This window comes from Alosa alosa, chromosome 11 (genome assembly GCF_017589495.1).
Source record: "Alosa alosa isolate M-15738 ecotype Scorff River chromosome 11, AALO_Geno_1.1, whole genome shotgun sequence".
NCBI classification, from domain to species: domain Eukaryota; kingdom Metazoa; phylum Chordata; class Actinopteri; order Clupeiformes; family Clupeidae; genus Alosa; species Alosa alosa.
The window spans coordinates 21,527,444-21,540,056 of record NC_063199.1 but is presented as its reverse complement, the minus strand read 5'-3'; the positions used below and the strand labels follow the sequence as shown (position 1 = coordinate 21,540,056).

General features: G+C 43.7%; 1 protein-coding gene across 1 annotated transcript in view; it reads right to left on the bottom strand.

Annotated features, from left to right (window-relative positions):
• Positions 1-3,966: 3,966 nt before the first annotated feature.
• Positions 3,967-12,613, bottom strand: part of LOC125302798 (neuroplastin-like) — a 31,802-nt gene continuing 23,155 nt past the window's right edge. The window contains exons 5-7 of the mRNA XM_048256118.1: positions 10,927-10,948; positions 7,393-7,475; positions 3,967-5,043 (exon numbers count right to left, since the gene is read on the bottom strand). Of these exons, the coding sequence (XP_048112075.1) occupies positions 7,415-7,475; positions 10,927-10,948 (83 nt within the window). The 3' untranslated portion in view covers positions 3,967-5,043; positions 7,393-7,414. The remainder of the gene's footprint in view (positions 5,044-7,392; positions 7,476-10,926; positions 10,949-12,613) is intronic.

Below are 12,613 nucleotides of genomic sequence, written 5' to 3'. Positions count from 1 at the left end.
TGAAGCAGGATGGAGCAGTTTTCTTCGGCACAGGTATGATGGTGGCAGCTTTGAAACATTATTGGACAATGGCTTGCTTCAGGGAAGTGTTAAAGATGTCTGTGAAGACATCCTTAAGCTCCTCAGCGCAGTCCTTCAGCGCACGACCTGGGATGTTGTCTGGGCCTGCTGCCTTACGGGTGTTGATAGCAGCAAGTGTCCTCTTCACGCTGTCGGCAGAGAGGCACAGGGGCTGCTTGTGTGGAGGGGGAGGGGTCTTCTGTGGGCAAGTGCTGTTTTGTGCTTCAAAGCAAGCAAAGAAGCGGTTCAGATTGTTGAGCAGAGGGATGTTGCTCTCACAGCTCTGTGGTGCGGGCTTGTAGTCTGTGATGGCCAGAATGCCCTGCCATAGGCTTTGTGCGTTCCTGCTGTCTTTGAAGTGGGTGGTTATCTTGTGAGTGTATTCCTTTTTTGCTTCCTTGATGCCACGGGACAGGTTGTGGGACAAAAAAGGTTGTGGGACAAAAGCGACCCCTAAGTGAAACTGTCCAAATTGTGGCCAAAGTGTCAATATTTTGTGTGGCTACCATTATTTTCCAGCACTGCCTTAACCCTCTTGGGCATGGAGTTCCTCTTCCACTCCTCCATGACGACAACACGGAGCTGATGGATGTAGAGAGCTTGCGCTCCTCCACCTTCTGTTTGAATACATTGAGCCAATCATGTGGTGTGTTGTGAAGACATTATGCCAATCATATGTTGTGATCTCGCCACTGGAGCAAGGTTGTTGTTGTGAAGCCCTGCGCATGCGCATTTCTGCCTAAATAGATGCCGGATAAGTGCCAAAAAGCGTTGCAATATGGCCGCCGAGTGGAGGGACTTGCCTAAAAGGACTTTGGTTGAACTTCCAGTGACCAGTATGAGAGAATGTGAAAGGATAACACAAAATTTAACAGACCTCCCCATTCACACCTAAGACCTTGAAACACTAACAAGTCATATGACACCGGGGAGGGAAAATGGCTAATTGGGCCCAATTTGGACATTTTCACTTAGGGGTGCTTACTTTTGTTGACAGTGGTTTAGACATTAATGGCTGTGTGTTGTACATTGTAGCAAAGCGTAATTTCTTCAGTATTGTCCCATGAAAAGATATAATAAAATATTTACAAAAATGTGAGGGGTGTACTCACTTTTGTGAGATACTGTATATCCAATACAGAAACAACTACATCACCTACTTGACTACTAGTCAGTCTGCACTCGTCCAATTTTCCTCTTAATGTAAACAAACCTTTCTGGCTAACCCTATATCACTGAAGTAGCCTAATCAAGACGAAATGGCACACAGGCTATGTCTTGTGTGTACTGTGTAGACAGACTGTTTTCCATAACGTTGACATGATAGACAGGCACGACAGAAAGCACACAACACATGACATGTTAACCTTTCACCAACATGGAATGATATTTGTTTACGTCTGCCCACGGGTGGTTATGGTCTAATGTCCAGTGTTTCTGTGTGTGTGTGTTTGCCCATGTGTGTGGCTGCACATGGGAGACATAGTTTTTTCGGGTTCAGTTCATAGGGAGAGTGTCTGCAGAAGTTGAAAAAAAGGCTTCAGAAAGTAGTAGGTCCTCCATGTAAGGGTTCTATCTATGCACATAAAACAGATGAGTTCATTAATTAACTCACTTGTGCTAATTAAAATCAACTGCTGTAGTGAGTAAATGGAAACAATACCTAGTAGCACTTTTAATACTACAACTATTGTTAAATAGCCTGACGAGCCAGACCCACATTTAAATGTAGGGTCTGGGCACTCACCGTTCACAGTGCTCAGTCCGAGGGGCGGGATAATCGGTTGTCTTTCAAATTCCCTCTGCATAATAGGACAGCTGAGTCCCATCGCGTTTTCCCACCAGCGGAGCTAGTTGGCTAGTTCAAACTTTTGCCATCTTAAAACAAGCTTAACTCGTGTCACACTGTTGGCCAACAGCAACATCCATCTTCTTTGTTTTCAAGTACCAGGAATCAAAAAGCCAAACCGTTGCAACTCTGCCATCAATCATTATGTTAAGCCCGCCTAACCACTCTATACACGATTTGATTGGCCTGATAGAAGTTTAATTTTTCGAGCTCACATGCCAACGGAGAGTTGCTAGACTAGCCCTGGCAGCAAATTTAATTTGCTGGGCTAGGGTGCGTCTAGATTTCTAGGCTAATTGTTAAAGACACTGCCATGAGAAATTTACATACATAGTTGTATATATATGAGAAACTTGCCCCTCCACGCCTAGGAAAAAAGTTAAAATGTTCAAACTTATGAGATTTTCCCTTTTCTAACCACATCGGTATCAACTTTAAAGGTGTTCAATGCGGTTTTATTTGTTATTTTTTGGGGGGGTGGGGGTGGTACTGGGCTCCCCCGAGTTGCAGAGTATTTGTATTTTAAACAATTGTCGTAAATACCACTCACGGCCTGCACTCTCCCCCCTGGACCCTGAAAAGGTAATATTACAGGATTTTATACTAATAGTAGTATAGCTATAAATTACCGTAAAACCATATGGATTTTCCAGGTCGGGGAAGAGCGAAGTTGCAAAGCTGGCTTCCATAGACAGGTGGTGTATGGTTGCGGAAGGGTATGGAAGGTGCGCCATCCTCCCTAGTTAGTTTACCATCAAAATTACTTTGGAGCTGTTATATTTAGGCACAGGATGCCTTTAAAACAGTGTTGAGGCTGTGAGTTCCTCAGAGGAACCTGGTGTATGGAGAGCAGCCACACTTTGCCACATCAAAGTCGTTTTAGGCAAGTCCTTCCACTCGGCAGCCGTATTGCAACGCTTTTTGGGCACTCATCGGGCATCGTTTCGGCAGAAATGCACATGCGCAAGGCTTCACGACACCAATCTTGCTCTAGTGGCAAGATCACAACACATGATTGGCACGTCTTCACACCACACATTTGGCTCAATGTATTTACAACACACCACATGATTGGCTCAATGTATGCACATGTCAACGTTTTGCCGCAGAATGCGTAGACAACGTTCAAACTAACCCCATGCATTTCTATGGAGGATTTTTTGAGCGCTGTGTCTCCTCATTAGAAAGTCTCTGGCCACATGTCCTCAAACTTCCACCCGCGCTGGCAGGAGCTGCTGGAGAGCTGGAAGTCCCAGGCCCATGGCTGGACTCTGAGCCCAAACAAGCCAAAGATTAGATTTGTAGCTGCACTGCACCATTAGCAGCCGGAGCCTTTAATCCTTCCGGCAGATATTTGTTTGTCAACAGCGCCCCCTCTGGTCACCACACATCCATTTCAGTTCAAGGTTGTCGAGCACGTCCTTTCGCTGTAATCTCAGTCATACACTATGTGGAGAATTTATTGCCGTCATAACGGACTGGGGGTGGGTGCAGGGGCGCTGTGAACAAACAGTCTGACGGTCTGCTTGCTCGCGTGTTTGTGTCCTGCTGAGACTCGTGGGCATACAACTGCAGGAAATTAAACCGCCGCGCCGTCATCAACCCCACGGCCCGATGAGTAACATCAGCCGGGCCGGAGACCAAAAAAACCTTACATGGAAGAAACAAATAGCTGAGGGAGTCGTCGTCGATGTTTGGCTGAAAATGAACGATGGCAAAAGTACATTTTATCAGTTTATGATAATTACTGATTTGTTTACATAACTTATAGCTTTAGTGACGTTGTGTGTGTGTGTGTGTGTGTGTGTACATGACACATGTAGGCCTACTGCAAAATATATTCTCTCTGATGCAATATGAAAGTACTCCACTAGAGGGTGATCTTCTACCATGTCATGCAGAGCCAGCGCTGCACTCATTTGTGACTGTGTGTTGTGTATGAATACCTGCATGTGTTTGTGTGCATCTATTTTCACTTCAGCCTACTGTAAATATCAACACTAAACTCATTTCCTCTACCGCTCTGAAGCAGAAGGCAGTAATAAAGGGCAGGCGAGTCATACGAGGAGTCTTTATTAGTAAAAATGACTTGGAGTCGTCTCACAACACGCAAGAGCCCGAGCTTCATTACTGCACTCCAGGTGCTCGTACACTAGCAGTACTTCACATGGATGTCATGCATTGGTGAAAGGTGATCAGTAATCTATGAGTCTGGGGCGCCAAGAAACGCGTCTACATGGTCTTAAAGCTTCACTGCGGCCAAAAATAAATCACGCCTTAATGTCTGATAAACATATCTATCTATCTATCTGGATATATCAATATATATATGTATATATTATATGAATAAATATTGCATAGAATAAAAGCCATGCTGTACAATACACATTGATAAAAAGCAATCAGTCACATTTAGGACAGAAGTCATGGAATTATAAAATTAAGTTCTGCAGGTGCTTCACCATTTTTCTTAACACTTAAGTGCACCAAATCAGGAACATTCAAATACTATTGTTTACCTTCAGTGATCGAGTACATAAATACATACATACGGTACAGTCATAAGTATAAAACAACTAGTGAGGGACATTGCAAAGCCCTTTTTAAATTAAGCCCCTAACTTAAATTAACTGAGAAAAAGTTGAATGTCTCCTTATAGAAATGGTATGCAGTGCAATGGTAAACTGTACAAAAACTGTCATACCAAAACATGGTCATGTCATATTATCCCTTACAATGCATTAAAGTTGAAGGGTCAGATACAAAGTAAATATCATCATCTACATGAAACCAGCCTGACAGACACTACCCTACCCAAAAGAAAACCTTGTCTGTAACAAACAGTAAGTCACTATCTCGCATGCATTACTCTTATTTAGAGAAATGGAAAACAATTGTATATAAGAAAACATATCAAATAAAAAGCAACACAATCATGCAGCAAAGGAAAAGGGGAAATCAGTGGTGTCCACCCCTCGCCTCCCTGTCCGCCTCCTCTCTCCCGGGGTCATAAGGCATGCCTGTCGTCTTCCTTTTAGTGGTTGCCATCCTAACCTCCACCTCAGATATGCTTTACAATGAATAAGAACGCAGTCATGGGTTACGTTCAAAGGTCATGAAATGAATGTGTTCGTCTGCAAATAAAAAAACAGCAACATGTCAGTTATCTGTTTAACTGAATGAAAAGAAAAAAATCAGTTACTTTAAACTCTTACTTTCAGTAAATCAGTTACTCTTTGAACTAGTATCAGTCACATGTCAGTTATCTGCCCATTCCTATAAACACTCCTTTCAACTTCTGCCACCTCTTGCGCAGTATTACATGTACTGTATAAGTTTAGCCACTGAATGGCCCTCATTTACAAAATGAACGTAATACACATAAAACAGGTGTAGGACAGGTGTACACTCATTTCAACGCAAAGCATGGCATTTATCAATTTAAACGTGAGCGGTGGCAACGCTCGAATCTCACGTCAAGTCTCAACTTGTGTACATGTTTTTGAGACGGCAAAGTACGGTGCAGCAGTAAATCGGCGGAGAATTGGAAAGTTGCAACGTTGAATTCATGGAATTTCTTGGACTTTTCCTGCACATTTGTAGCCTACTTTCCGTAATGTAGCCTGCTATGTTGACATATTTGATGGCTTAGGATATATGTGGAGAAAATTATTTTCGCTTTGGAAACAATGTCATAAATGATTTATTTTAAGGGACAAATGGCAAGTGTCGTATGGCAAAAATAAAGTCGGTTACACTTAAATCACGTTTACCGGCTTCCTTCATGACACTTTTCTGGCTGTCAAAATTAACAAGGTTCAGCTGGACTTGCAATGTCACTGTGACTAACTCAAGATCAGAAATGTTTCTCTTTGGGTGTATCATGCACCTCCATGTCGTAAATTCTAGGGGTGAGGTTGCTCTAGGGCAGTGTTTCCCAAACTTTTTTTCTGGGGACCCACTTTTTAAAAATGACAGACCATCGCGACCCATTTCACTTCAAATCTACCCTGCAACCACCAATATTGTTTTAGGCCACAGATTCTCCAACTTTTCTATGCCTTCCCCAACCATACATTGCTATAGGATCTAGATAGATAGATCCTGCTTTGAACACGGTTGTGTTGCATTTTGAGCACCATCAGCGTGAAAAATTGGAAATGACTACTGAAAAGATACGCGGTCGTCATTCGTCAGCATAGTAAGCTGTTCCTGTATTTCTAAAAAAAAATGTTGTAGGCTACGTTGCGTTGCAGACAAATGGGTCCAATAACACTGTGGACGTCAATTCCGATGTAAACAGCAAATAACTCAAGTCGTTATATTGCATTGTTGTATTATATTATATTGTATAGTCGTTATATCAGAACAAGAGGCTTTTTGCTAATAGCGGAACAATGCCTTTACTTTGGAGTTAGTTTAGGTAGAAAACGAGAGGAATAGTGTTTAAAATGTCTATTTAAATTGTAGCCTAATGCACTGTTGTGCATTTTAAATCAGAAATAAAAATGTGAGGAGGTTGCTATTAACTTTAAAGATTGCATCTACAATCGAAACTATCTACATGCAAATTGAATGGCCTTATGTCCGGTCTATGGATGTCTGCTTTAGTTGACAGCATGGTCACTAGATTTTAATCGGGTAAAGTTGAGGAGCTGGTATCTGTTAATGTTCGTGCAAAAGGATTCATTCATGTCCCTTGTAGTTTGCAACTGCGAGGTACATGGCAGGTGCCCCACAGAAGGGTTTCATTTTGAGAGGTAGATATCCATGCTCTGGCACCCCCTCTGCGATGCGTTCATCCCCTAGTTTCATGCGCCAGTTTCATGAGCTTTTATGACAAAACTGTGACTGTGGTAGTTAACAAACTACATCCTAATAGAAAACTGTTAGCTTTCCTGGTATCAAATGACAAATGGTCAGTTAGGCCTATAACACAACATAAATTGTGCTGGCGACCCAAATAAAATCTCCTGCGACCCACCCGTGGGTCGCGACCCAGACTTTGGGAAACACTGCTCTAGGGTGCTTGTTTTCAGCTGCCACATTTACCAACAAACGTTCATTCTTACGCTGAAATTGGAGTAATAAGAATGTTTTAGGAATCACGTGTGTCCCCCATGCGTAAGATCATTTCTGCGCTCAGATCTGCGCAGGGTTCTACGCTCGGTTGGTAAATGAGGGCCAGTATGTTGCAGTTTCCAGTGTATGACTATTTGAACAATAAACATTTCTTTTTAGGCTCAGAGGAGGCTTTCAAGTGTCAAGTTTGTGTTTGTTTTGGTTCTGTGTATATTTGTTTGTGTTTTGGTGAGGGGAAGTGAGGAGGGGAACCTGCGTTTGTGTGTGTGTGCCGCGTGTTTGTGCTGTGTGTGTCTGTGTCTGTTCTGTTAGTTTGTGCACTGTGTGTGTGTGTGTGTGTGTGTGTGTGTGTGTGTGTGTGTGAGTGTGTGAGAGAAAGAGGAGAAGAGTCGGTGGGGGACCTGGGTGGTGGCTGCGGTCGTCTTAGTTGGTGTTTCTCTGGCGCAGGTTCTTGTCTTTGTGATTATTAGTGGAGTTGGTTTTCCTGCAAAAGACAGAGGGACAACGCAAGAACCAATCAGAGAGGAGGAAGGAGGAGCCCACTATCATAGAACAGACTGGACTAGAATATAATACAATACAACAGAGTAGAATAGAGTAGAATAGACTAGATTAGAACTAGAGATTCACCGATATGGAATTTTAGGGCCGATAACGATAACCGATATTTATTGGTTTGTTGTGGCCGATACCGATACGATAACCGATAATATTACTCTTGAAAAAAAATTGTGAAAAGTGATTTGAGGAAAGCATTTAATAAGCATAATTTTATTGCAGTAATTTTACCTACCACCAAATGATGGACAGAACTCATAATAGTCCTCAATAGTACGGCAGTCAACAACATAACAGTAGCATAGCCCTACAGTATGTGTGGCTCCTTTAAGTGAACCTGATGTCAGTGAATTGCGAGTGAGTGGCTAGAGAGTTTGAATCGTTTTCATTTAGGACTATACGCTCATAAAGCGGCTCAGCTTGGAATAAGCTACAGTATAGCGACCAAATCAGAGTTTGTGAGGGAAACTTAGGTTTAGTTTCAACTGCGGGTAACTTAATAAAGCTGCAACTCCTCAGACTGTATCTTATGTCCGTCTACTCTGTTGCGCACAACCTGCTGCAGCAGAAATGAAAGGAGTTAGCCCCGAAGGTTTTAAGAACTTATTATGATGACCTGTCTGGAACTGAGGCACGAATGGTTAGCATATTTCTAGGTAATAATACAAAACCCAAGCTAAAGTAATGCAAATATAATACTAAAACACAACTTAGAACTAGGCCTACTTATGTACTTTCGTCCCACTAACGAAGTTTGTTTATTTGTTTCCCCGACCAGCTGGTAAAGTGCAAACACACCAGCACAAGGCGGCTCTAGATAGGGCTGAGCTCCGCTCTGTTATGGTTAAATGGCAGATCATTCCTTAGAGGGATTTTTGAGATGCACAGATTCCCAAATGACGATATCCACAGATTTTGTTAGAGTGGTTAAATACATTCACACCGCTGACATTATTTTGAGGAAAAAGTATAGCCAACCAAGCTCAAGTAGCTCAGTGTAGCCAGACGGACCTTACTTTTAGGACTTTAAAAAATATCGGCGCAAATTATCGGCCAGAATTCTGTTATCGGACCGATAATAATATTTTCATTTTTTCACTTATCGGCTAATAATATATCGGCCGCCGATATATCGTGCATCCCTAAGTAGAACAGAACAGACAGGAATAGACTACACTACAATAAAGTAGACTAGAAGACTAGACTAGATAGATACTTTATTGATCCCCAAGCGGAAATTCAAGAGATTATAATTCAACTAGATTTGAATAGACAGGAATAGACTATACTATAATAGAGTAGAATAGACAAGACTAGATTAAAATAGAATAGACAGGAATAGACTACATTACAATAGAATAGAGTAGACTAGACTAGAATAGATTAGACTAGAATAGCTTAGGGGCCGTTAATACGAGAGCGATTGCGAAGGAAAGGCGACAAAATATTTTATCATAAGTGCCTTTTCGCTTTTACGGCGACCCGCCATCGGGCTTGAAGACTCCTTCCAGAGCGTAGAGTTTTGAAGGCGACCGGGTTGCGTCTCCGTCTAAGCGGCTAAACCAAAGATCCTTGATTACCTCTCTGGCTAAACTGTCAAATTAGAATGTCTCGCGGCGTGACGCGTGCGGGGTTCTATCACACCACCACCCAGCTGCCTGGAATGCATATCCAATCGAATATCACATACTCTTGCGTCTTCATATAAACAAAGATTTCCCCTGAGAATGCTCTCGTCTAAATGTAAATAAAAAAATGAAGACGAGACGCCACTTCTGAGACTTCTCTTTTCATCGTCACCGTCAGGGGTGAAAGTAGTTTTTATTTCTTGGTGGTATGATATAGAGTTATAATGCTTGGGTCGAAAATTTCCACTTAGCCTAATTATTTATTATTTATTTGTTTGTTTATTTACTGTATTATAGTCTACTTATCAAGCATTCACTAGGACTTTTATCACTCTAGTATCACTAGATATCTTTAACCCACCTTTATCTGTTTTTGATTATGAATAAATTGCAAACACTTAATTTCAACATTTATTTATTTATTTAGCCTAGTTACTCTGCTTTCGCTCCCACTTCCAATGGTTTTTATATAGGCTACTGTATATCATGAAACGTTTTTTTTTTCTTTGAGTCATGCCTTTTATTTGGGAGACTGCAACATACTGTAGCGTTTCACTATCATGAACTGATTTATTGTCACAAAGCACACAATGCAGCATATAACACAGCGGGCCGTGTCAGGCCCAGAACCGAAAGAGGCAGAACTTTCTCGAACAGTAGCCTATATTCTCCGGGGTCCGCCCCCCCCCGCCAGGCTGCCAACCATGAGCATGCCGGAGTTATGCATAGCGGGCACTCCTGATTGACAGCCGGTCGCTACAATACTTCTGTCGCTAAAACACTTTCATTATTGCTGCTAAGATCTGGTTAAACCGCATTACCACGCTGTCTGTCCCTTGTCTCTCCATTAAACACTGCACACATAAAACCAGAATAGGCTATTGAAACATCAACATATTTTTCTTTAGCCTGTATGTTTTTTTTATTTATTTCGAGACTTTCAAGAAAGCGTCCGTCTGCTAAAACACTTTGGATACCAGTGCACGCTGGCGCAATTAGGCTACTGTAATACGGCGCTTATAGCTTGCTCGTTGTCTGTCCAGCTGCACGGGAGGTTTAGACACAATTTAGATACAGTTCAGAACGATGTATATGAAATATATTTTGGGGGAAACGTGTTGCTTCTGGTAATTTGACGTTAGCAGTTGTGTTGTCATGCTGAAAGTGCAATATTTTTCAGAGACAGTATAGTTTTCTTTCCGGTACGGCGTACCCTCTCCAAATATTTTAGTGGTACTCCGTACCGGCCAGTACCGGCTTACTTTCACCCCTGGTCACCGTATAAACGTAGCCTTAGACTAGAACAGAGTGGAGTAGACTAGACTAAAATAGAATAGGGAATAGACAGAAATAGACTACACTACAATACAGTAGACTAGAACAGTGTAGAGTTGAGTAGACTAGACTATAACTATAAGTATATATACTCTTTTGATCCCGTGAGGGAAATTTGGTCTCTGCATTTAACCCAATCGGTGAATTAGTGAAACACAAACAGCACACAGTGAACACACAGTGAGGTGAAGCACACACTAATCCCGGCACAGTGAGCTGCCTGCTACAACGGCGGCGCTCGGGGGAGCAGTGAGGGGTTAGGTGCCTTGCTCAAGGGCACTTCAGCCGCGGCCCACTGGTCGGGGCTCGAACCGGCAACCCTCCGGTTACAAGTCCAGAGTGCTAACCAGTGGGCCACGGCTGCCCTAACAAACAGACAAACAGACAGTGGCTGAAGATCAGAAACAGACTTACATTGGCCCCGCTGGTTCATCATCTTCAGCGACAACGGGAGGAAAAACATGGACAAAATGTCAATTAGTGTTTTAGAATAGATTACCATGACACACACACACACACACACACACACACACACACACACACGGATAGGGCCATTCCTCTGTTAACGGAACATTATGAACATGGAGACTTAATGAGGCCATGCAGAGTCTGAGTCTGGAGGCAGTGTCAGAATACACGCACGCACACACACACGCACACACACATGGACGCACACATGGACGCACGCACGCACGCACGCACACGTCAGAACAAACGGTCAGCCTGCAACAGACGCTGGTCACTGCAGCACGCGAGGGGGGAGGGGGTTGGTGGGGGCCAGAGACGGCCATGACATCACGCAGTCGCCTCCATCATGGCAGAGAATCAATCGCCATGACAACCAGCCAAACACACAATCAACACACAGATCCAGACAAAAACTAAACACACACTTGTCGGGGGCGTGGCGTTGCACAGGGACTCTTAATGCTGGATCCTGAGGCACTGCATAGCATAGCAAGTCTCATGCTGGATCCAGGGTTTACACACTTCCTGTCTGAACACACTAGGGGAATGTTGACGGATGCCAGGCGATTTACTGGGAGGATGACTCATACTGGCAAGCAAATGAACAAATAAACAAACAAAAAGCCCGTAATGGCAGGACATCTGCTTTTGGCACAGTACATTACAGGCCATTTTCCCATTCTGTTGCAAACACTGAACAACCATGAGTGACGGGTGGAGGTTTGTGGACTAAATAGGGTTACGCATATAAAGCAGTACACCAGCCAGTGTTGCAGCATGGACCTGGACCATAGAGCCTGTCTGTCTAACCATCGAGTTCAGTCTTAGTGTGAGGCACTAGGTGTGTGTGTGTGTGTGTGTGTGTGTGTGTGTGTGTGTGTGTCTGTGAGTGTCTATGAGTGTTTGTGTGTGTTTGTGAGTGTTTGTGTGTGTGAGGTGAGACTGACGGATGCGTGTGAGGGGAGTGTGATCCTAACGTCCAGACTGAGAGGCAGTGTGAGGCGCTAGACGTGTGTGTGTGTGTGTGTTTATGTTTGTGTGTGTGTTTATGTTTGTTTGTGTGTGTGTGTGTGTGTGTGTGAGGTGAGACTGACGGATGCGTGTGAGGGCAGTTTGGCCCTAAAGTCCAGGGTGAGAGGCAGTGTGAGGCGCTACACGTGTGAGTGTGTGTGTGTGTGTGTGTGTGAGGTGAAACTGACGGATGCGTGTGAGGGCAGTTTGGCCCTAAAGTCCAGGGTGAGAGGCAGTGTGAGGCGCTAGACGTGTGAGTGTGTGTGTGTGTGTGTATGTATGTGTGAGGTGAAACTGACGGATGCGTGTGAGGGGAGTTTGACCCTAACGTCCAGGGTGAGAGGCAGTGTGAGGCGCTAGACGTGTGAGTGTGTGTGTTTGTGTATACGTGTGAGGTGAAACGGACGGATGCGTGTGAGGGGAGTTTGACCCTAACGTCCAGGGTGAGAGGCAGTGTGAGGCGCTAGACGTCAGCTCCTTGTCCAGCCAACAGAAAATGCCCGTGTAATGCCAGGTGATGGGACATGTTGAGGAGGGAAACCTTGCTGGGGGCAAACGCGGGGGCATGCATTGCTCATGGGACATGTTCAGGAGGGAAACCTTGTGGGGGGCAAATGCGGGG